This window comes from Sinocyclocheilus rhinocerous, unplaced genomic scaffold (assembly GCF_001515625.1).
Source record: "Sinocyclocheilus rhinocerous isolate Xijiao unplaced genomic scaffold, SAMN03320098_v1.1 scaffold2967, whole genome shotgun sequence".
Classification (NCBI taxonomy): domain Eukaryota; kingdom Metazoa; phylum Chordata; class Actinopteri; order Cypriniformes; family Cyprinidae; genus Sinocyclocheilus; species Sinocyclocheilus rhinocerous.
The window spans coordinates 90,985-117,267 of NW_015634034.1; the positions used below are offsets into that span (position 1 = coordinate 90,985).

The 26,283-nt window shown below is 36.3% G+C and overlaps 2 protein-coding genes across 2 annotated transcripts in view; one reads left to right on the forward strand and one right to left on the reverse strand.

The window, feature by feature from the left end:
- Nucleotides 1-313: 313 nt before the first annotated feature.
- kcnk3a (potassium channel, subfamily K, member 3a) lies at nt 314-12,445 on the reverse strand. Its single transcript, XM_016559140.1, has 2 exons — nt 12,034-12,445; nt 314-1,581 (listed from the first exon to the last, which is right to left on the reverse strand). Exons 1-2 carry the CDS (start codon nt 12,314-12,316, stop codon nt 692-694), a joined length of 1,173 nt encoding a protein of 390 aa, XP_016414626.1. The 5' UTR covers nt 12,317-12,445; the 3' UTR covers nt 314-691.
- Nucleotides 12,446-15,648: 3,203 nt separating this feature from the next.
- Nucleotides 15,649-26,283, forward strand: part of LOC107745282 (ectonucleotide pyrophosphatase/phosphodiesterase family member 1-like) — a 40,342-nt gene continuing 29,707 nt past the window's right edge. Inside the window, exons 1-6 of the mRNA XM_016559130.1 lie at nt 15,649-16,049; nt 18,935-19,007; nt 19,224-19,352; nt 22,075-22,200; nt 24,547-24,607; nt 26,091-26,188. Of these exons, the coding sequence (XP_016414616.1) occupies nt 15,921-16,049; nt 18,935-19,007; nt 19,224-19,352; nt 22,075-22,200; nt 24,547-24,607; nt 26,091-26,188 (616 nt within the window). The 5' untranslated portion in view covers nt 15,649-15,920. The remainder of the gene's footprint in view (nt 16,050-18,934; nt 19,008-19,223; nt 19,353-22,074; nt 22,201-24,546; nt 24,608-26,090; nt 26,189-26,283) is intronic.

The following is a 26,283-nucleotide window of genomic DNA, read 5'->3' on the forward strand; positions in this document are numbered from 1 at the left end:
CTTTTTACTTCTGGTGATGGTATTTAGGCCTCAAAATTCATAAAAGTTGTATAATTTGTGAAGATTATCATGATAAACAAAATGTCGAGGGAACCAGCTAAGCTTCAGTTTGGCCTACAAAAAATACGTCATCACAGTAGCACTCTATTCCTATCAGAAATTAAATCTGGCTCTTCCCTGACTAAGGTCTATACTAATCATTAGCAAAGTTCTCATATAAAATAATTGTTTTTTTTATATTTAATTTGTTTAATTACTATGATAACTCCTGCAAAGATAATAAAGTATTCACTGTAGAAACGGTTGCATCACAAGAACTATCTATTCAAATCAAAACCAGAAGAGCCTGACACTTTGGGACTTGTTGGTTTTGAAAGACCTGCATTTGTTTCTATTTACCCTTGAGCTCAGTGAAGAGCTAGCAGTTTGAGTTTTGTCTTTTCTCGAAATCCTCAAAGTGTACCTCAAATAATACAGGCTTTACCCTGTTTTTATTGCACGCTGCTACGTCTCCGGTCCTCAAGCAGCACCTGCTGACAGGCTGCCCTGCCCCGTCTATCACTACATTACATATATTCGACTGACAGAGGATCTGAGCAGCTTAGAAGCAGCGTTTTTTCAACCCCAAGTATAACAGTGGTTGGTTCCGTAAGGCGAAAAGAGATTCACATGCAATACATCCTCCAGCCCTCTAGATGGAGCTGCGCCGTTTGGAGAGTCTTTGGTAATGTGCTGGGCTGAGCAGGCCCGTGTACCCCGAACTGGTGGCCGAGTGCTCCTGCAAGGCACTGCACACGCAGCCGTTGGAGTGGAGGGCGTCGGAGGTCTCGCTGTGCTCCATGTAGGTGTCTGAATTGGACAGATCGTGAGAGATAATCATGGGAATCGAGTAGCGCATCTTCTCCTGGCTTTTGTACCAGAGACAAGAGCACATGGACTGGAAATGCAGCACTTCGGCGTAGACGTTACACAACCCTTTCCCAGACCCTCCTCCGTGGCCCGCAGTGGATGAAGACGGCGGGTCGGACATGCAGTGGTTGGTTCCGGCGCCGCCAGTCCGCCTGTTTTGGGACAGCAGCGTACGCTGTTCGGCGTCGCGCCGTTCGTCCTCGGCGTTCATGGTCATGAAACGCAGAACCACCAGGTTCAGGAAGGCGCCGATGACCGTGAGTCCCGTGAGGATGTACATGAAGCTAAACGCGACGTACTGGGGGTTGGTTTGTAGCGCATTATCCTTCTGCAGGGCTACATAGTCCCCAAAACCAATAGTGGTGAGGGTTATGAAGCAGTAATAGTACGCGTGGAAGAAGCTCCAGTCCTCATAGCGGGAGAAAGCCGCTGCTCCCACGCACAAGGTGCTCATGCAGGATATTAAGCCAATGCACACCATGTTGGCCATCGAGACCTCTGTGTTCCGAAGGCGAAGACACTTTTTGAGATGGTGCAACAGGTACTTGACGAAGGTGTTGATGCGTTCACCCAGACTCTGGAACATCACCAGGGTGAGGGGGATCCCCAGGAGAGCGTAGAACATGCAGAACACCTTCCCACCATCCGTGCTGGGGGCCGCATGACCATATCCTAGAAAATATAATGGATGTAACTCATTATTTTTAGGGTTGTCAATAATCAATCACATAATTTGAAGTGAGTATAAGTTTTTTATGAATTTTTGTGGCTAAATTCGGCTAAAGTTTACAGTCTCATGAGAACGGCTCGTCACCCCACGGAAGAGAGGGGGGGGGGCAGCAGAGCTCATTAGCATTTAAAGGGACATGCACCGAAACAGGTCACTGTGAACAGAGCTGCTTTTGACAAGGTAAAAAGGGTGATGTTTTACACTACCATTGAGAAATTTTAACCAAAGTATGTTATCAAAAAAAAAAAAAAAAGTATCAAATTATGACTTTTCATTAAGACCCTAAAGAATCATATCAACTTGTGAAAAATGGGCATCTGATGTTCCCAGGGCTTAATTTGTGCCGGAACAAGCCGGATCCTGATCCGGCACCTCTGAATTTGTCCGAAATCTGATCCGGCACCTCATTTGACAGATCCCCTCCTCACGCGGCAATGAAAGACGTTTGTGTTTACCTATAGCGTGCATATATTTCATGAAATAAAACTTCTATTATGAGCAGGCTTGCCTAGCATCTACATTTGAAACAACAAACTTGAACGCGCAAAGAGATGCGACGTGGCTGCTCTCACAAACCCGAATGCACGGATCCAATACTGATACACATGCGTTTTCTTTCTCAGATGTTTACATTTAGTTAAGACAAAACCGACTGTGTTTATGTGGATAATCGCCAGGACGGCCATTTTGACGCCATTTTTTGTGTATTTGGCCGCGTAAGCGCAACAAGCTGCGAAAAATAACTCAATTTGGTACTCGCAAGGCGGCGCGATATGCACACTATGGATGTGACTGTGAGCGCATAGGAAACCCCCTTTAGAGCACGTGAGTATCGAATGGATTAAACTTAAAAAGATGTGCAAATTATACAGTTTTGTGACGATGCAACAATGACTCGATTAGGCAAGTGACAATTCTGTCGACTGTCCCGAAACCCGAGCAAAAGTCTTATATCGCAGCGTGCAGTAGTGCAGACGAGATGCGCTGTTGTGAAGCCGCTTTGAGAGTGAGAGAAGACGCGGTACAGCTGAATCACTCACGCTGTTTTCAAATGACTGATTTAATCTGATAGTATGTGTGGATTTATTTACTCATCTAACCTACATGCTCTATTGAATATGTTTGCAGGAATTTCCCTCATTATAAACTCGAAAGCGGAGATTTAGATTTAGAAGATACAGAGATTTAAGGAAAGAAAATCCATGACTTTTCAATTTTTTTCATGACCGTAAGAAGATGCACGCTGTTAATCACGTAAGCTGGTCCTCCATTGCGTGGATGCTCCATTACCTCTCCCTCCTCTAATCATGCCGGATCCGTCACCCCATTTTGTTCCGGGACCTCGCAATTTACAAATTAAGCACTGGATGTCCCCTTTAACAGAGGCCAGAGGCGCTGAAGATGGACACAAAGAGGAGAAAATACTGTACAGGCCAGTGTTAATTTTGACAGCAAATTTTGATTTAGTTTAAGTCATAGTCTTTTGACTAAAATGCCATTTAGTTTTAGTCATATTTTAGTCATCTGAATTGTTTTTAGTTTTAGTCTAGTTTAAGTCTAAATCTACAGTAAATTTAGTCGGCTAAAATCTAATGGGTTTAGTTACAGTGTAATGCCGTTCACTTAAGACGTAATCAACTGTGTTTACGTGAATACTCGTCAAAACGGACAATTAGACATCATTTTGTGTGTAATTCTCCGTTCATGCGACGAAAAAGAGTACTCGCGCGCTGTGAGACGTGCTTTCTGTGTTTGTATGCTTCAGTGTCTGCGCTCTGAAAACCGGACCGAATTGATTTACATTTTTGAACGTTTTATGCGACGTGCAGCAAGTGTATGTTAGCTTATGTCCCGCCAGTTCATATGTATGCATCTAACCTCCCTTCACCATCCCATTTTCACAACAATGTGCATATTAAGGCTCCAAGTACAATTATTATACTTTAACTGAAGATGCACACCATGTGACATATAAATCAAACATCAATGGATGTTGATCTAGGAACGTGTTCTAGTCCAAGAGTAAACCATGTTAGGCTTAAAATATTTCTTTAAGGAATTACCAGAGTGACAAGCTCATTTAAAGTATACAATAACTGTGACAAAATATGCTTAATCACTAATACAAGCAATAAAAGGTACAAAAGGAAAGTGTAGTGTATTCTAAAATAAATTTTATTAATGTAGAATTGTTACATAATAAACTCAAACATACTTGACATATTGTTTTCAGTGTGATTGATACAAATGTATTCTAAAACTGAGGCATAAAATGGAATTACATACAACACATACACACCATTGATGCCTAAAACTTGGTATTTCAAGCACTTCCTGTGTCTGTTTGCCTCTTTAAGAAGAATCGCTTTATGTATTCCCCAATTGTAAGTCGCTTTGGATAAAAGCGTCGGCAAAATGACTAAATGTAAAATGTAAATGTAAAAGTCCATCCCCTGTTGTCCTCTCACACCAAAACCCACTGACATATTTGTTTAGAACTGTTTTCACTGGTAAACAGTGCTTAATCTGTGTATATATCACTCCTGATTCAGACCAGATGAATGTTCACGGGAAAAAGCAATATTATGAATAAAGTTAAGTTAAAAATGTCTTATTGATTTATTTGTTTATTACAAACACACTGCTTTGACATTATTTAATGGACTGGAGTGGTGTGGGTTATTACTTGTGGATTATTGTGATGTTTTTATCAGCTGTTCGGACTCTCATTCTGACGGCACCCATTCACTCTAATGGTGAGCAAGTGATGTAATGCTAAATTTTTCCAAATCTATTCAGATGAAGACACAAACTCATCTACATCTCGGATGACCTGAGGGTGAGTACGTTTTTGGCAAATCTTCATTTTTGTGTGAACTATTTCTTTAAAGGATGTGCGTAAACTTCTCTATAGGAATCCAGTGTTCAAATTCAAAATCTTGTTTGCTAAAATATGAACGTTTGGGATGATTTGGCACTACAATACAGTACAACAATATCCCTACTATCCCTGCACCTGTTAAAATTATTTTCATTGAGATTCATCTTGCTTGATCATCTGTAATTGTTTTTGCATTGCACTTTGATGGAGTCCAGTTGCTCTTATTATAGAAGCAGCATGAATTATTTCTTTGAAAGCGGCTCAGTCGAGCCATCTGTACGTACAGGCTGCTGTTTAGAGCTCATTCTCATGTCTCTGCTTCTCTCCAACCCATTCAGCTTACATCTCCTAAAATAACTCTTTTTCTGAATTATTATCATCAAATGTGCTCCAGTCACTGCAAATCCATTCAGTAGTTGAACACATATTATAAAGGGGTTGGGGATTAAATACTTAGAGAAGGTGTGAGAGTGTTGGGGGAAGGGATGTTGCCAAATTAAGGATTAAAGATGTTTGCCATTGGTTAAATTACAATATAAAGGCAAGGCAAGGCAAGGCAAGGCATGTTTATTTATATAGCACATTTCATACACAATGGTAATTCAAAGTGCTTTACATAAAAGAAAAGAAAAAATAATAATCACAACAATAAAACAAGGAATTTAAAAACTTTGAAAATGATTTAAAAAATTGATTTAAGAGGTTTAAAATTAATTTAAGAAAATGATTATACATAAAATATTGTGCAATAAGTTCGGACATCACACAGTGCTCATTCAATAAATGCACAGCTAAACAGATGAGTTTTGAGTCTGCATTTAAATGTGACTAATGTTTTAGCACATCTGATCTCCTCTGGAAGCTGATTCCAACTGCGGCAGTAAGCAAGAACGTCCGAACGGTAGCGAAGCCGGAAGCGAGCTCCATATTAAAGGACAAGCATAAGGGGTGATAACAATAAATATAATGGACAAAATGTTATATATTTGTGCCTAAGTGTGTGTGCTGTTTGCATGTGTTTGTTAAATGCAGATCTGGGATGCATCCACCTTTATTAGAATTACATCACTGTCAGCTCACCAGTCCTACGTCGAGGATTAATGAAATTATTAATATTCAGATTATCCTATGGCACATATAAAACCCTCCAAAGACGTTTTGGAATATATGAAGAAAGAAAAACCCTTTTATATACATGATTATTTATATTTGTGTGTGTACACGTGCTGAGCCGTTATGTTTAGTAGGCTATATGTAACTGTAGCAGTGTTTTGGGTCAGATGTCCTGCTGCTGTCACTTTTAATCTTTCACATCTTCTTGAAAATCGAGATGGCAAACCAGTGCTGCAGAGTCGTGTGATTATATAATGCTATTTGGTTTTCTCTTTTACGTAAGACAGCATTTGGTTACTTGATAATAAATGTCAGATTCCCTTCTTTGATATAGTATTACTACATTTTCATTTTTTTTTAAATAATTGCTATTATTTTTTGATACATTTGCATAAATACAGGTCTCTTATGTTAACCAAGTCTGCATTTATTTTTATTTATAACAAAAACAGTAATATTGTGAAATATTATTACCATTTAAAATACGTTTTCTATTTTAATATATTTTGTAATGTAATTTGTTCCTGTGATGCAAAGCTGAATTTTCAGCATCATTACTGCCAGTCTTCAGTGTCACATGATCCTTCAGAAATCATTCTAATATGCTAAATGCTAAAATAATTTTTTTTAAAAGAAAAAACTTTTTTTTGAAAGGTAGTGTAAATTGTCTTCCAACTTGTCTAATTAATGTCCTTTTCCAAATGTCCTACACTGAGAAAAAAAAAAAAGTATAAAAAAAATCACTAAATTGCTAAATTCCTCAAACAATTACAAAGAAATGGCAGGTAACACACTGAATTAAATGTGACATTTTGAAGTAGATAAACTAAAACTAAAATTGTATTTCTTGTAAAACTTGTAAAAAAATGTTTTATGTTAACTTTGAACAATAATTTTTATAATGTATGCTTTATTTTATTCTGACTGAAACATGTTGACATGAATAATATAATATAATATAATATAATATAATATAATATAATACTCTCAGGAAAAAAAAGGTACACAGCTCTCACTAGGACAGTACCATTTAAAAAGGTACACATTTGTACCTTATTGACCCCTAAAGGGTGCATAGAAGTACTTTAAAGGTACATTTTAGTACGCACAATTTAGTTATTAGTACCTTAATTATACTTATTTGTACCTTTCAAAAAGGTACCACCCCAGTGACATCTTTTTTTTTTACCTTTTTTTTCTGAGAGCATCAAGTCAAGTCAGGTTTATTTATATAGCACGTTATACAATACAGATTGTTTCAAAGCAGCTTTACAGTCAGCTTTACAGAGTGTAATATAACTGTATTCATGGTTATGGGGCGATATAAGATCATAGCTTTGTTTGGATGCAGAAATGGGTCTTTCATGATGACTGATGGTGACTGTCCTTGCAAAGCACCAGTGATGCTGTCACTAATGGGCAACCTGCCATGTGTCACACTGGATGAAAATGTATCCACATATACAGTATACGTAAGCATAATTGCAATGCAGAAAGTCATGCCAACAACAACCCAAGGCCATGTGCTTAAACAAATCTTTCTCAGATATCAAGTATCTCATTCAAACAAGCAACAAGTCCCTTTTAAATCGCAATGGATATTAGCATTTATTTATTTTTTAATAATTAATATAGTAGTATGTAATATAATTCGTATAGTTATATATGTAGTATTAATATTGTTTTTAATTGATTTTGTGTGTAGGCCTACAGTATTCAAATATTGTGCATTCTGTGAGCTCTGTGGGACAACGGCATAATACAAACAAATTTTGGATGAAAATATTGATGGATTTGACTGTAGGTAAAACTAAATCAGTTGTAAAATTTTTATCTTGCTGTTTAAACACCGGATTTTGTGCATAATATCAGGAAATATGGATTTTTCTGTTAGTTTTAGGGCAGGATATGCAGTGCATTGCATGCTGTAATCTCTGTATAACTTCCTTTAGAAGTGTATCTTTGCACCATGGGTGTCATAAAATGGTCTATCCAGCTGGCTGGTGGACTGTAAATATGCTTTGGGTAAAGTGGCATATTAAAGGGGTCATATGATGCTTTTTTAAAGATCATTATTTTGTGTATCAAAGGCTGCAAATACAAGGCCTTAATAGCACCTTCATTGTCCTTTTGAAAAATCAACTGGGACACTAGAGCTGTCAAGCTGATCAACAGATTTTCTATGTGAAATGTTGCATGAAATGTATAAAGTGCAAAAAGCCACAGATTCCAACTGATGTATGACCTGCTGCTCTGCTGGCCAGGAGGGTATTTGTTTTTTCAGTTCACATTCTTTCCATTCAAAACACTCCTTCCCCGCAGAGGAGGGCAGAAGAGGTGCTCGTGTCCCGCTGTACTGTCGCCGGACCCTGGAACTGTATTGATCCCACATCTTTCACATCAACATTCTAAGCATAAATTCAAAAAGGTCTAGGGAGCACATTATTCTAGTGTTTTGGAATTAAAATCCCCCTCAAAATCTGTGCTGAACAACATATATTTTCAAATGACAAGAGAACAAGAGTTCTGCTATTGATATTAGTTAAGTGTAAAACAGTATTTTGAAATCAATCAAATGCATATTTCAAAATGGACTAGTTGGTGGGTTGCATTATGAAAGCTCTGTATAATTAGGCTCTGTATGATCGGAAATGTCTTTACAAAACATGCACTCTTGTGCTCAAAAACAGTGGTGCACAACATGACAGAATACAGATGGATCTACTTGTTGAATTGAAGTGCTTCTTCAATTTTTAATAATAGGATCATTGGGAAAAACATGCCTCTACCTAAATTTTTCCAAAAAAACGTACCTATACGTAATTCACTGCAGTTTCAAGATGAAATCAACACTAGTGGCAGTTTTCCTTTTATACAAATTATGATTACAGGGGTAGATTATTCATTAATTTACACTTCTTTTCACATGGTTCCTTGCATGATGCTATGTTATGACCTCATAACACTTTTACCATAGTGTATGATTTGTAAACTGATACTGATTTTGATGTTTGCATGACATAACCAGCTCCATATGTATGGCTTAGTAAACTTGCTCGGTGGCTCACCTGATACAGCACTGCACTCGTGAGAGCTTGAGTCCAGCAAAACACGAATTATGATAAAAGACATCAAAGACTTGTGTAGGAAAGCTACAATGGCATTTTTGCTTGAGCAAATGCATTTTTATTTCACATTTTCTTTTGTTAACACTGTCATTTTGGTTTAGGGTAGGGTTTACTCTAGTAGTATTTTCAATTGCGCCAGTGACTGGACATTTCATTCGTGTACAACAACCAACGTAATAAACATTGCCAAATTCACATTCATCTCTTTTGGAGAAAACTTAACACACTTTTAGCACCACTCACTGGACAATTCACTTTGAAATTGACACGAAACATGCAAGGAAGCAACATAACATCATTTTGCAGAAATGTCGCCACAGGCATGTTTTTTTAGTTCGCCTGCATTGTAGAAATTGTGTTACACATTGGCTAATAGCACATAACCAAAGCTATAAACTGAAGCTAACTGCTAATAGCTTAGCATACTGCTACTACAATGCCTGTTTAGCTGGCACATTTCAAAACGCAATGCTGCATGAAATTGAGTGTGCGTAGCTACAGACATCTGAGTTCACATACTTATTTTGATATTTATAATATTATATTGAGTATTTTTCTGGCTTAACAACTAAACCAGTATGCTATTATCATGCGAATGACAGCAGAGTACAGTGGCATGCGAAAGTTTGCAGAATCTGTGAAAATGTGAATAATTTTCAGAGAGAGATCATACAAGTCATGAGTCACTTGCCATAAAATCTTCCCATCTTTAAATCAATCGATCTGGTCACCATGCTAACTAAACCTGCCTGGTGACAAGAAGGACGTAACCAAATTTCCGAGATAGTATTGATTGAACCCTCATCTGAATATTCAGGGAAACACATCTTCCTCAATATCTATGCTGGTTACAGTCCTGTTTGGTAATACAGAACTGTGGGCTGATAATTAAAGGAACTTCCACTAGACTAATGGATCAGGTTAGCCGAGTGTACTAAGCTGATACCACAGACCGCAGATAGTAAACAGTTCCTTGTTTACAGAGTGTCCTGCATTGACAATAAGGTGCTGGCAGGCCGGTTGCTTAACTGATGATTAGATTACTCATGACTAGTGTACACTATAACCTGATCTATAGCAGACACATGAAACAGACCTGACCATGGATGTGTCTGATAAGAGGAAACACAGCATACATGACAATGGACAAATTAATAAAGTTGAGTTTTTGTGAATCCTAAAATGGGGTTGAGATTTTAATATGATTTACAGTCCATTACACGATCCAAATTGAATCTATAGAACCCTTGTGAAAAAGAAGTATACTTTAGCATACTTAAAAAAGAGTACTTGTTATGAAAATAATATACTTTAATAGAATGGATTTAAGTGCAAACTTTACGTAATGTGTTCAGGAATCATAATTGCATGATAATTGCAATTTAATGAAAATGTATTCTAGTTTAAAGTTATATTAATGCAGTTAGTTTAACTTAAGAGTTATTTTAACCCACTTAAATAGGATTTAAGTACATCTATGCAATTTTCATAATTACTTCTGTTGTCTCTGAAATGGTTAAAGTTTATTACTGAATGTGCTGATGAACAGTTTTAACATGTTTGTTTGTCAACACATCAAAATAAGTGTACTCCTAAAGCATAACAAAACATTAAAACTGTATAACAAATAAAACTGTTAATTTGACATTTTTACAAAGTGCACGTTTTAAAAGTGTACTTAAGTGTTTTAGGAAACATGAAAGTTTTGTTTTTTTCTGTTAAAGCACTTAAGTGGCCTTTCATTTCGTTAATACTATATTAGCAAGTTTTTTTTTTCTATACTTTTAAGATTTGAAGTATACTACAAGTACTCATTCAATACAGTAAGTTGCATAGAGTTTTGTTATTATTTAAAGACAAAGAATTGCATTTACATATAATAATTACAATTACAAAAATATTACATTTAACGAAAAATGTTTTATTTGAGTATAGTTGAGAATGATTTTAAGAGTTAAAAATTATGTATGTATTATATGTAATACAAAAATATGTATCATAAACACATAAAAGGAAGTATACATTGTAGGAGCTCTGGTCCCTGTTCATTTACTTATAATTACCTTTCACCTTTTCTTTTGTTCAATAGGCTATAAATTGCATATAGTATAAAAAGTACAAAATTGAATGCAGTCTCTCAATTAATATAAGGCCATAAAAAAGAAACTCTAATGTTATACAATAATAATAAATACTTGTTTAATGTCGTTTTAGATTAAGTACAGCAGGTCACACTGCAGGACAGTGCTGTCACTGCTCGACATGTCATGTCAACTCAACTCCATATATCCTATTGCCGAGACAATGAAGCGCAGAGAGAGACGGACAGACGAAGGCTGGTCACTGAACATGGTCTGCTGGTCTTTGGATGAATTAAACGACCCCGTACAACCTTCTGTCGGCTAAGTGTCTGATTCTTCGAGAGCCGTCCAGTGTCACGCATGTAGTAGCTACACTGCCAAGCTAAACCAAAGCTAAGCCCACAGATGTCTCAACATCTCTAGGAAGTCTGACTTTTCCTGAAGGTTGTGTATGTACACATAAGCTATCTGTGCCCCTGCTGGACAATCCAGTTTGAGCTGGCCACAGTGTTTTGGACAAAGTACGAGAACGTGTTCTGGCTGGTCTTTAAGATGCTCATTTGCTTGACCAGCAACCTAAAAATCACCTCAGCCCCTAGTATGAGCAGATTGTAGATGATTTATTGCTGGTCCACAATGGTCAACCGGCCTGGACCAACTAATAACCATGTTAGACCAGCTAAAGTCTTGACTGGGCCAGTTAACTGCCACTCTAGACCAGCAGAATGACCAATTTAGAGCAACTAACAGGCAGTTTGACCCAGCTGATGACCAGCTAGAAATCAGTTAGCATGTTCCAAACACAGCTACCATCTTAAACTGGGTTTTCTACCAGGGTGTGTTATTTAAATACTCCCAAAACGATTTACAAGGCTGCTACTCATCGGAAAAGCAATTAATTTACATTTGGATTAATTCAGCGTTCGAAATAACACAATAGGTCTACATGCGATGTATTTTATTATTATGTGCCTACATTAAAAGTCTAAAATTCGCGTACTTTACTAATAAAATTGACATAAATACGCACACGCAGATTAGTGTACAACATGGGCGACCAAGAACTCATTTATGATTTATTATAATCATATTTGGACAGTCTTGTATGAGGAACTCTGAACACAATGACAGCAATTAAAAAGTTTTATGAAAAACAAGTTGACGCACACGATATTTGCATGTCTGACATACCTATGGTGGTAATAACCGTGATGGCGAAGTAAAAGGAGCCAGCGAACCTCCACTGGACTCCAGCCTTGTGCGGCTTCAGCTGCAGCACGACCCGCTCCAGCTCGTCAAAATTCACTTTGCTCAAGTTGTATTTGTCCGTTAGCTCTCGCTTCCGATCGTCCAGGATTTTCTTTTGGGTGATCTCCATCTTGGACTCTAAAGCGTCAAAAACAGCCGCTCCGACGAGCAAATAAGTGAAAGTGCAGATGATTAACACGAGGGTCCTGATGTTTTGTCTCTTCATGGTCAGAGCGAATGAAGCGAGCCGCAAACTTGGAGGACTGAGGACTGTTTCATTGCGACGGGGCTCACTGAGCTGTTCCTTCAGCACCACGGGTGCACATGTGCCTGTCGAGTCAACACATCTCAGCCGTGTTTCATCTTCATAACCTCCCATTGGTACAAAACAGACAGTTCATTTGCAGACAGATTTTAAAGGGGCCTCTGAAGATGGAGCTACAATAACCCGAGCGTTTTAAATAGGCTGGGCTCAGCAAACATCGGGAAAAGTGGGACAAATAAGATTAATCAGATTAATAAACGTAACAATGGCTCATAAATACATTTGCATGACATCATCATAGTGGAGATGATCAAGCTTCAACAGCTAGCTGACAAGTGCATTAAAAATCCACCACCGCATGAAAACTTTATTCTAAAACATTTAAAGAATCGAATTATTCGGTGACTGAATTATCAAATACAAAAATAATTATTGTTGCAAATTGCATTTCATCACAAGATATTTCTAAGTACTATGTTAGATGAAGTGAAAGTTGGTTTAGTGAAGGTAAACAATATTTCTGACTTGAATAAAAGCAGTCAATTTAGTTAAGTTACCATTTTAGGTTATTTTTCAGTGTAGCTTTTAGGACTGCAAAACGATCGATCACGATTAATTGATTCAAAATAAAAGTTTATGTTTACATTAGTGCTGTCAAACGATTAATCGCATCCAACATAAAAGTTTTTGTTTACATAATATAGCCTATGTGTGTGTACTGTGTATATTTATTATGTAGGCTATATATACACACTTATACAGTATATATTTTGAAAATATTTACATGTATTTACATGTATATGTTTATATTCATGTAATTTATATTATAAATAAATATATTTAATATATAAACATAACATATTTCTCTTAAATATATACGTGCATGTGTGTGTATTTATATATACACATAATAAATATACACAGTACACACACATATATTACGCAAACAAAAACCTATTTTGGATGCTATTAATCGTTTGACAGCACTAGTTTACATACTAAATGTGTGTGTACTGTGTTTATTTATTATGTATATATTAATACACACATGTATATATGTTAGATTTATATATAAAAAACATATATTTATAATATAAATTATACAAGTGTTTACATACGAATACATACATATATTTTTTAAATATATACATCTAAGTGTGTGTATTTATGTATACACAATAAATATACACAGTACACACAAATATAGTATGTAAACATAAACTTTTATTTTGAAACGATTTATCGCGATTAATCGTTTTGCAGCCCTAAAAGGGACAGTTCATTAGAAATTTAAATATTCAAGTTGTTCCAAACCTGTATGAATTTTGTCCTTCTGTTAAACACAAAGGAAGATATTTTGAAGAATGTGGATAACCACACAGTTTCTGGTCCCCACTTGCCGTCAACTGTTTGTTTACCCAACATTCTTCAAAATATCTATTTATGTTGAACATGAGAAAGAAAGTTTACAGATTCTGGATCTATCCTATAGAGTCTGGATATTTTGTGATATCCAGATTGTAGCTGTTCTATAGCACATGACGGAAAGTGGTTTTACATGGTTTCTAGTTACAGCTTGCTGGTCATGAACTGGTCCAAGCTGATCTAGATAATGGATTAGCTGGAATACCAGGTTGTGAGGCTGAAATCAAGCTGGTAGACCGTAATTGAGCTGGTTAAAGCAGTTAGTCCACCTTTCACCAGTAACATAACTGTCACTATGCTCAAAAAACCAACATATCCACCTTAAGTTGATGAGATACAGATTTCCATAAAGGTCACAGACTTTTTTATAGAACAAAATTGTTCTAAAGACATGTTTTGTAGTATTTCACATACTTTTAAAAGCACTGTCTCACTTAGCTTATGATCTGTCCAATAAAACATTAAAAAAGAGGAAGTGCCTAACTACGCTCAAATGTCCATATCACATTATTAAATGAAATTGTCAAATCTACCAAAACTGTCCTACTTTTGCACACCTCACCCTATCATAAAAAAACAAAAAAAATACAATGCTTTACAAAAAATTCAATTGATGTTGATCAATAATTGAGCTTAATGCAATGACCTCTCTGTGTATTGTTCATTCTAGTTAGATTCCCTCCGTTTCCTGAAGGATGCGGTAAGTGAGACTAAATGAACTAGGAACGTGATACTGTCAGCTCAGATAATCAGCCTCGCTGACTCTGCCCAGATTCAAAATGTCACAGATATTTGACCATAATCAACCGCAAAATACAGCCATCTTCATCAGGATGAAAATACAGCTGGTGACAGGCTAATATAACTAGTAAAAGGTAAAAACATGTTTTATTCATATTTTTATGGTTTATGTTAATATGGCAATTCAAAAACCATTTCTTATAGTGTATCTCTTATAGTAATGTCATATATAATAATAACAGAAAGTTAAATGCAGGTTGTGATGTTGATCTGATGGCTGAATGGATCAAACGACTTCCACTCTCTTCCTCTTTCCTTCAGATTGTGCTCATATACAGGTGCATCTCAATAAATTAGAATGTCGTCCTGAATATCAGATAAATGATGTAGTGTACATGCGTCGACTGACCACGAGAGAGCGTAGTTGTGCAAAACTTGCAATAAAGCAGATGCATATTGAGGCCATCATAACGAAATGCACCAGTTCATGTGGAATCTGACAGAATGCATTCAATAATAAATAAAGGCTTGAACCTTGATGTTGCAGCATATTTTGCATGTTACACAGTGGCTGCTAATTTCTGTAGTTGTTTTGCCATGCAAATTACAGCCAACACAATTCCAAACCAGTAGGCTATTAGCATTCACCCTAGAGTGAATCTACCACACTTTAACGTGTAGCCTATACTTCAGCTTACAATATGATCTATTTGACATATCCAAACAAAAGTCTTCCTCCCCAAATCAGTTCAAAACACGGTTGGCCTAATTTACCACATGTGCTCCTCATAGAACTGTCAGTAAAGAAAAAAAGTGAAACATTTTACCTTTAGGGGCACAAAAGCTTGTCACTGGGGCAGTACCCACAAAGGGACACCTTTGTACATTTTTAACCCTTAAAGGGTTCATAATAATACCATAAGAGTATATATTGCTACCTTAAGGGTACATATTACCACTAAGTAAGGTTACTAATATAATGTGCCCTTTAGGAGTAAAGAAGGTACAAAGTGAGGGTACTGCCCCAATGACAAGGTGTTGTACCATTTTTGCACTTTTTTTTTTCTGAAAGTGTGCTCATAATGTTACAAAGAGAAGAGCTTTTATAAATCAGTCAAAGACGTTATTCCAAACACGGACACGTGATATACATCATATAGCGACAGATTATAAAGGTAATTTCAGTGCAACCAGTCTTCGCCGTCGACTGTCCTTTCTCGGGTTGAAATATAATTACACAGTAGCAGGGCATGTGCTGCCGCTCATGTTACCTTTGGTTGACTAGACTGCAGCTGGGCGGTCCTTTACTGCACGAGCTACAAAGTCACTAGAGAACAAAGTTTGAAATGAGTCCCTGCAAAACAAACCTGTGCAACGCACACTGAGCGAGCGATCAATAATGGATTCAGCCAAGCGGGATGAACACATGAGCGAGCACGCCGCCAACCTACTGGGGACAGCACAGCGGTCCAAACGGACACAAAGCGCCACCAAAACAAAGTCAAGATACTTGAAAATCCTCTGTGCGGTAAGCGAAGACTCATGGGACACTATAACAGCAGGTTTCTGAAACTAGGTTAAACAAGCAACCCATGAGAGTGCTACTCATTTAACCTTTAATCTTAATTGTTTGTGTAAGGATACATAATAATTCATTTAGTTACTTGTATTAATTTCAAGTAAGTTGACATACAGTATATTTCCATATAGACCAGTGTATAATACAGCATAGTATAGTATATAGCATGCATATACTACACATGGATAATTAAGTTAGATATTGAGGCTTAAGTGGCACTTCATCAAAACAAGAAAAAAATGCATGTTTTTTAAAATGTATGTGTATACTTTCAGAAGATTTATATACGTGATCCTGGACCACAAAACCAGTCATAAGGGTCAATTTTTTTTTAAAATTGAGATTTATACATCATCTAAGCACTGAATAAATAAGCTTTCCATGAATGTATGGTTTGTTAGAATAGGACAATATTTGGCCGAGACACAACTATTTGAAAATCTGGAATCTGAGGGTGCAAAAAAATCTAAATAGTGAGAAAATTGCCTTTACAATTGTCCAAATTAAGTCCTTAGCAATGCGTATTACTAATCAAAAATTAAGTTTTGATATATTTACATAACACATTTTTGGCATAAAAGAAAAATCTATCATTTTGACCCATACAATATATTGTTGGCTATTGCTACAATATACCTGTGCGACTTATGACTGGTTTTGTGGTCCAGGGTCACATATTATGTAAAGTTTTGTGTCTATTTTTTCTGTTTCTTTTTTCTTTGTTTTTGTAAATTCTATTTGACCATTTCTGCTGTTAGAAGTAGGCTGTTTTAGCTGAGATTTCGCTCATACTTGCATCATTAATCATCAGGATTCCCACGGCCAATGAAAACCTGGAAACAAATGTGATGTGCAGGCCATTAAAAGTCAGGGAAACAAGTCTTTAAAGGTCATGGCACACTCTAAAAAAAAATGCTGGGTTAAATACAACCCAGTGCTGGGTAAAATAGGGACAAACCCAGCAATTGCGTTGTTTTGACCCAGTGGTTGGGTTAAATGTTTAAAGGGGCAGAAGGTTGGGTTAAACATTTAACCCAACGCTGGGTCAAAACAGCCCAATTGCTGGGTTTGTCCCCATTTTACCCAGCGCTGGGTTATATTCAACCCAGCATTTTTTAGAGTGCAGTTTGCATTGTAATCATGAACAATTGGAAAAGTTATGGAAATTAATTTATCAAACAATGCTGGAGCCGTGTTTTTTAATAAAACACTACAGCGCAAAAGCTGTGAAAACAAGTAACAACTGGCTGCACTGGAGCTTCAGAGGAAATGCTGGTCATTAGTCCAGAAGCCAGCATACAGTATCTCATTGTGTAATGTAGTGTTACAGTGTCTCTTTGAAATTGAGCTAGTCGAGAACACTAATCCATTGTTTTGATATTTCATAAACAAATGCAAATTTGTGGCTGGTGTGTAATATTTAATCTTGATACCTTTAGGTTAATTGTTTTCTAAACCATGTTAGTGCTCAAATGCCTCCTTCACCCATTTAAAGGAATAGTTCACCCAACAATGACAATTCTGTCATCATTTACTCACCCTCAAGTTCTTGTGAACCTGTGTGAGTTTCTTTCTTCTGCTGAGCACAAAAAGTCAATAGGGACCAGATACTGTTTGGTTACCCACATTGTTCAAAATATCTACATTTGTGATCAACAGCTTGAGTGTGAGTAATGATGACAGATCTTTTATTTTTGGGTGAACTGTCACTTTAAGCAAATAGCTGCAGTCACCAGCAGGCTGGTGGCTCGTTATTGCATTTCTGTATTAATCATTATTTAGAAGAATCATCTAAGAGGAAAACTGTTTTCACAATGCTGAAAAGAAAACACCCGATTTTGATTTAGTATGACATTCTAAATTCAACAAAGCTGCCTATTGTCTAATGTCTTCCCTAGCATCTGATCTCATATTTCAGCAACCCTTTCTTTAAACTGAACAATTCACTTTAAAGCTTAGAGGGAATGAAAAGTGTATGTACCATTCCCGCTGGTGCAATAGTCCGTGTTTTTAAAGATACACCACCATTCAAAAGTTGAGTTATTTATTTATAAAACCTTTATTCGGCCAGGACACATTAAATCGACCAAAAGTGACAGTAAAGACTTAAAATGTTACAGAAGATTTCTATTTCAAATAAATGCTGTGCTGTTTTGATGAAGTTTCTATTCTTCAAATGTCATGGTTTCCACCAAAATAATAAGCAGCACAACTGTTTCTAACATTAATAATAATACATATTTCTTGAGCAGCAACGCAGCATATTAGAATGGTTTCTGAAGGATAATGTGACACTGAAGACTAGAGTAATAATGAAAATTCAGCTTACTGTATTTTTGGTCAAATCAACAGTCTTGGTGAGCATAAGAGATTTCAAACTTTTGAACTGTAGTGCAGGGTTGCCAGGTTTTCACAAGAAAACCTGCCCAATCACTACCCAAAACTAGCCTAAACTTGACTAGATGTCAATCCCGTGGCAAAAACAGAGAAACAAATAGAGACATAATTAGCGTAGCTGCTGTTCCAACCAAGCAAAATTGATTTGTTTAACCCAAACTAAAGAATAATAATGTGCATTTGATCAGATATAACTGCAGTTCAAGATTATGAGATGCATTATTTGAATGCTTAGACCTACAAGGCTAATTTCTGCTTAGAATTTTTCTAAGCAGGATGTATTTAGCAACATTTATGTCAAAGAAACGTTTATTATTACAGTATTTCCTAAAGTCCAAGCAAATTATATTAATGCAAATGATATATGCTTTACTGAATCTTGTAACTACAGTTTTTGCCCTCTTGTTTATTCTCTCTCTCTCTCTCTCTCTCTATAGGTCCTTCTGCTTGGCTTGCTGGCTTTAATTCTCACAGTCATATTTATACTCAAACTCCATTGCAGTGATAAAGGTATCTTAGTTTTTGACTTTTTTTCTGGTCATGGTTTAAAGCTCCCCTTTTATAATCTTTTTCATATAATGGTGCATATATTACATAAACAGTATCTATTATCACCCTTTAATCCACTGTGTCATGATTTTTGGTGTCATGAGCTTGGGAATGAAGCCTGTGTCATTATATCCACATATCATTCTGTTTACATGCTCTTTATTTTGTGTTTTCTAGTTACTAATAGCTGTAGAAACCGCTGCTTGTCCAAAAGTCGCGACTCTAACGCGGTGTGCCACTGTGACACTGCGTGTGTAAATGAAGGCACCTGCTGTCTGGACTATGAAGAAGTGTGTGTGGAACCAAGTAAGTGACATTTCATGCATCCTGTGTGACCAATTCTGTTCAAATTCAATGTGAAGTCTCTGGTTTCATAACTGCATACAGTACATCACTTTAGACGTCAATGTGCTACTGAATGCTGATAAAGCATTAAAAATAAGAAAAAGTCATGACTTTTGTGAAGGTTTTTTTGTCATTTTTGGAGCTTGGCAACCCTATCTACACTTAGTCATTCTGCTAAACTTCCCTTTTTATGTTCCACAAAAGAATGAAACTCACAGCTCATGTCTTTCCAAACCCGTAAGACCTTCGTTCATCTTCGGAACACAAATTAAGATATTTCTGATGAAATCTGAATGAGAGCTTTCTGACCCTGCATAGACAGCAATGCAACTGACACGTTCAAGGCCCAGTAAGTTAGTAAGGACATCATTAAAGTAGCCCATGTGACATCAGTGGTTCAACTGTAATTTAATGAAGCTACGAGAATACTTTTTGTGTGCAAAGAAAACAAAAATAACAAGTTCATTTAACAGTTTCTTCTCTTCTGTGTCAGTTTTCACCACGTTCACGAGAATATCACGACGCATGTGTGTGGTACTATTTTAATAATGTCCTTACTAACTTTCTGGGCCTTGAACGTGTTAGTTGCGTTGTTGTCTATGCAGGGCCAGAAAGCTCTCGGATCATCAAAAATCACTTCATTTTTTCCCCAAAGATCAACAAAGGTCTTACAGGTTTGGAACAACATGAGGGTGAGTAATTAATGACAGAATTTAGATTTTTGGGTGAACTATCCCTTTAATATTAGGTGTGAACTCTCCATGGTAATGTCATGCTGTTTTGTGTTTCGGTAGCCTGGAAACCAGCTGTGTTTGTGAATGTGTCTGAGATAGAAACAGAAAAGGAAAATGAAGTTATATTCATAGTATGTGTACAGACACTGACCATTTATTCAGGGGTGTAACAGTCCAAAAAAGGCCTGCAAACATTGGACACAAGAATGTCTGTTTAAACCATCAACACCCACCTGTTGAAATCCCCTCAGTGAAGTGTTAGAGCTCTGTGGGTTTCTCCGAGTTTGGGTTTAAAGTCCCTCCCTGCAGTTTTTTCCCCTGATGTTTTGAATCAAGCTCCATTTTCCAACACAGTAGCCGAATGTTCCTCCCTGTGGTGCCTGCCCTGTGCGCTGCATGTGTGGGATGGATGGATATTGCTTTGGTGAACTGCATGTAAAGGTTCAGTGGCTTTGGGTCTGCTGAGACAGACTCTTTTCCTGTCTCACTGTCTCCACCTGTCTCATTTTTTCACATGTATAATACTTTAGAACTTAGCTTTTTGTATCATACACACAAAACCCACAGACCTACATTCAGAATGTGTTTTGTTGCTTTATCTAACATCTTTGTCCTAGAATGTCGATATGTGTCAAGATGAGCGCTTCTACTGACTGAAAACACACATGTACATAAGCTTTATCTTGCCAGCAGATGCTAGACCTCAGTGTTTGTGGATAAATGGTGGTTTCTTTGAAAATTCAGTTATCATTTTATTATTCTCATATTTTCCAAACTTATATGACTGTCTTTTGTCTGTGGAATATATTTTTAAATCTTCCTCAGATCAGTCATGTTGACTTGCATTGTATGGACAGAAACAGTTGAAATTTTCATAATTTTTGGAGTTTCAGAAAGCAGGACATTTTTAAGATATGTTATATGTAATGTTTTGTTACAAAAGCATAACAACCAAAAATATTTTATGATAGAACTTTAATAGTAATAATATATCTTTAATAATAGTTAGAACTAAATAATATAATATAATATAATATAATATAATAAATTATTACAACTAAACTGCAGAATCTACATCAAGGTTATTATAGTTAACTAAGAACTAAAATAAACTTTAACTGAATTAAAATAGAATAAAAAATTTAACTCGTTGCCAATACAAAATTTCTCATTTAGCTAAAATAACTAAAACTACAACTGAAAAAATATGAATAAAAAACGATATACATACACTCTAAAAAATGCTGGGTTAAATATAACCCAGGCGCTGGGTTAAAAAGGGACGAATCCAGCAGCTGGGTCAAAACAACCCAACCGTTGGGTCAAAACAACCCAATAGCTGGGTTTGTCCCTTTTTAACCCAGCGCTGGGTTATATTTAACCCAGCATTTTTTAGAGTGTGCACATTAAAAAAAACAACAACACACACACACAATTACTAAAACTTTAACTAAAATTAAAATAAAAACAGAAAATATTAAAATAAAATAAAAATTAAAGTTATAATAGTATCTCAGTTATACTAAAAAGACACTAATTCATGAATGGATGAACATTTTCATAATAACCTAAAGAATTATCATATAATTTAATGGTTGTGCATGAGATATTATTGATCATTCAATGTTTCTGTGACTAACAATAAAGAGCTGACACAGTCTGAGTAAATGGGTAAACTGTCCCTTTAAGAATCAGAAACCCTTCCATTGACTTTCTACACATTTTTTTTGTCATTTGAATTTCAGTTGTCATATTAGTTTTAAATGTTAAAAGTGCATGTAAAATATGCTGTATGTGCTACATTGATTTTGAAAGCACTTTTCTATACAGCTCTGAAGTGCTTTCATGATACCAAAATTTCAGCAGTTTATATCAACAATCTTGATCCTCTCAAATCTTCCCACGTCATCTCTATCCTGCTGTTTATCACGTCACTCGCTGTGTTCCAGGTCAGCGCTGGACGTGTTCTAAATTCCGCTGCGGTGAGGAGCGTTTGCTGAACAGCCTCTGCTCCTGTTCTGAAGACTGTGTGAAATTGGGTGACTGCTGCTCGAACTACAAGAGCATATGTAAAGGTACAAGACATGCTTTGCTCTGCATTCCATTCTCATCGAGTAGCTACACAACATGCTAGTTGTCATTTATGTTGTATAAATGTAAATAAAGACATTTTGGGTTGATACAATCTCATAAGGGTTGTATAAAATCCTCAAGCCGGTTAGGTTTTCGTTTTAGCTTTGAACAGACATGTATCTGTTTCACTGAAAGGCTCATAAGCGTCTGTGAAGTTGTGATGGATCTGAAGGATTTGTCTTTGAAGTTATTTGGGCATGGACTTCATCTCCCCTCTGCAGGATAGAGCGCAGTGAAGTGTCTCTACATGGTGTTTTCATAGCTGGTTGTTTTCGTTTTTTATTTTCACAAATGTTCTTCTGATTATTTCAGGTCACTTTTCGGGTGTGTTTGGACAGAATAATGTCCAAATAGTTATATAGTATCACTATTGTGTTATACTTGTCATCACATGTTTATTCCAAAAAATAGGTTTATTTTTGAAATTCAGTTTCTGTATTGGATTTTAAAGTGCCCCTATTATGGGTAATGAAAGGTACATATTTTGGTTTTGGGAGTCCCCAACAACAGGTTGGCATGCATTGAAGATAAAAAAAAAAAAACACTTTCATTGTCTTATAATATGCATTTATTTTTACTTTATTTGCTCAACAACAACTCCCAACGATTAGCTCAACTCTTCATTTTTCCAAACCCCTCCTTTGCGTGACGCTAATCTGCGGTGATTGGTCAGATTGGTCTCATTTTCCAGTGCTGCTTTGTGTACAGCGTTACCGGGGAAACCGCTATTTTTACCGCTCCAAAAGCGGCACCTAGTGGCAAAGAATTAATTAGCATTTTCATTCAGACCAACACGAAAAGAACAACAAGTGGGCGGGCAATATGCTAATGACGTCAACATGAAACGTCAACATGAAACGGCTTGGGATTCGTTTTAAAAACAACTGGTTTCAATTATTCAGAGTCGACTCTTTCTTTTGAGAGACAATAACTTTATACACGGTGCACTTTCAGATTTAAAACTTTGTATGATGTTTTCATTCACTCAGAGCTATGTTACACACTGCATGAAAGGTAATTTTCAAAAATCCATAATAGGGGCACTTTAAAGTCTTGCACTATTGCAATTTTCATTGTTTTATTCCGTTTTATTGTGCTGCTAAAAAGATACAGTTTATGTAATGCATTTATATTGTCATCATATACAGTATATATAGTAAGCTGTCAAACTGGGAACCTGCCATTAAATAACCATATTTCAAAGACAATAAAATTCATTATGAAATTACATATAAAGATGATAAAGGGATAGTTCATCCAAAAATGAAAATTCTGTCATCTATAGACGTTAATGGCTACGAAAAGCTGTTTGGTTACCAGCATTCTTCAAAACATCTTCTTTTGTATTCATCAGAATAATAATTAAAAAAAATCATACAGGTTTGGAACAACTTGAGGATGAGTAAATGAAGACTGAATTTTCATTTTTGGGTGAACTATGCTTTTAAGTTCTACTCAAGTGGGTCAAAAACAACAAAACACACTATAAATTGCATTTAATTTGCATTTTAAGTGTTTTACGTGAACCAATTATATAGCATTACATGAAATAAACCAACTTAAAAATGCTACTCTAAAAAAAAAAAAGCATTTGTAAAATTGGACTCTTGACTTAAAACCTTCGGTTAATGAAATACAGCTCTTGTGACAACTTTATGTGTGACAACTAGCTCTGATTTCCACATTTTCTAAGCAGGATATTTGTGTGAGAGCAAAAGAAAAAAAAAGATTTGGCTGTAGTTGAAAGCACTGCATGTGCTCTTCGAATCCTCTGAAAACACAGATTGTTCACATATGATGTGAGTTAAACACAACAGGGAGTTAAGATTCCACATGTTGCCTGTGTTAACTCATAATTCCACTAGCTGTCTTACTTCAGTAACTCTTATGTACACAATCATAGCCATGTTTGTTCCTGCCATTGCATTAGCGGCTGACAGCTAATTATTATCACTTCACTTACAAAAAAGCATCCTGGACTGTGTCAGTTGTTTGTATCATTAGAAGACTGTAATGTAGTCCCTGTATTTTTTCCCCAGTACTTTGCCTTTATTCCAGATTGATTACGTTTGAATGCATGTGTGGTGTTATTGTCTTATCAAGGCCAACATTTTCACCCTCTCCTGCGTTTGAAAACTGAACTGTTCCTCATCACCCTTTCATTTCTCTTTCTCACTGCTAACTCAATGGAAACTTTAGAAAATTCATCACTGAAAGAACAAATACACCTGGCCAGAGTTTCAAGTTACTATTAATACTTCCTTTTCTCTTCCGTCTTTTCTTCACAGGTGAAAAACCTTGGCTGGAAGAGGACTGTGAAGACATCAGGACTCCTCAGTGTCCTGCTGGGTAACACTTATGTTTATAAATGAGATGGCTCTGTATCAAGATCTCAATCAGGTTCATATCATTAACTCAAAGCTTAGAAATTAGCATCTCCATATAAAGAGTTCTGGCATGAAACTCTAGATGGCGCAGTCCGATAGGTCTAACTCAATCTGACCTAATGACATCATCACATGGCACAGCTGATTGGTTCTCTCCTGTATCGGTAGCCAATGAGCTCGCTGCTCAACATTCAAATATATGACTAGTGCTTGCCATAGCAGTTGCAGCTTGCTTCAGAAACCCTCCACCTTCCCCAGCTCCACCTGTATAGATCTGCTACATGAGGCTTTATAGGCACATTGCGTGTGTGTGTGTGTGTTGACAGTATATTGTTACCAGCTCTTGGAATAAGTGACCTAGAAATAGTGTTCATTTTATATCATAACTTCTATGTTGTAAATTGTCAGCATCCTAAAACTTTCTGGGTCTTTCCGGGTTAAAAAGAGCTTCTAAATCACATGTGGACTTAGACTTTTAAATGGCACTGTATAGAAATGCATTATACAGTATACAGTATACAAATACAGTATTTAGATGCACAGAGAGATGTTTAGGCGTGTGTGTTTATGTCTGACTCTGGGTAAATGGACTGTGTGGTCAGCGTTGTTTTTTCCATTAGCTATAATAAACGTACTCTGAAGTACAATCAGCTTTAGCTGTAATGGTATTCGCTGGCGTAAACACAAATAGACAACTTAATGAGCCATGTGCTTTAACTTTAAAACCATTTTTGCTACCATTGCATCTCATCAGAAAAAAAGAAAGCTAAACCATTATGGGGAGCCATTCACCTATACTGAAAATAATTTGGAAAATATCAAAGTAATATTCAGGAAAATTGCACCTTCAATACACATTTTTATTTTTTAACTTATTTTATTATAGTTTGAAATTGAATTGTGAGGTAATGTCTTTATAATGACACGATCTTTTTTTTTTTTTTCAATTTTGAAGGAAATGGTTAAGGATGTTTGATGGGTCTTTTAGAAGATGTGTGAATGCTAATGTAACTTTACTGTGTTGTCATTATAGAGTCCGATATCTACATTAAGACAAATTATATTAGAGGGATATTGCGCCTTTTGTAATATTTTGGCACTTAAAGTCCGTTAAACAGTTAAAAGCTGTATGATCAAAATGCAAAATACAAATATATTTTATAACATCAAAAGTTTGCTTATTTGGAGTTTTTGCAGTTATTCAAGTCTCTGAAGTAATGCATGTTCTTCCCTGTTATTCTGGTTGTTGAATTTGGCGTTTTGGGTGTGACAGGTTGTTTTGGGCTTTGCCTGTAGACATACATCAACATCTACTGTTCTCTGGGTGAAACCCTGCTCAAGTTTCCTATTGCTATTTTTACCCATGGGTAGTTCAACTGAAAAAGGAAGCTACTTTATTCCATGGCATGACAGGCATTTCTAAAAACATCATCTTTTTCCTGTAGGTTTTCTGAACCGCCGCTGCTTCTGGTGTCTCTGGATGGATTCAAGGCAGGATACATGGAGGCCTACAGCAGCCTGCTTCCTGTCATCAACAAACTCAGTATGTCAGAGTCTGACCCTGACTATAGAATTATGTCTGCCATATCTGTTAGGGGCATCTAATTAACATTTTTAATTGACTTGTGTTTAAAATGT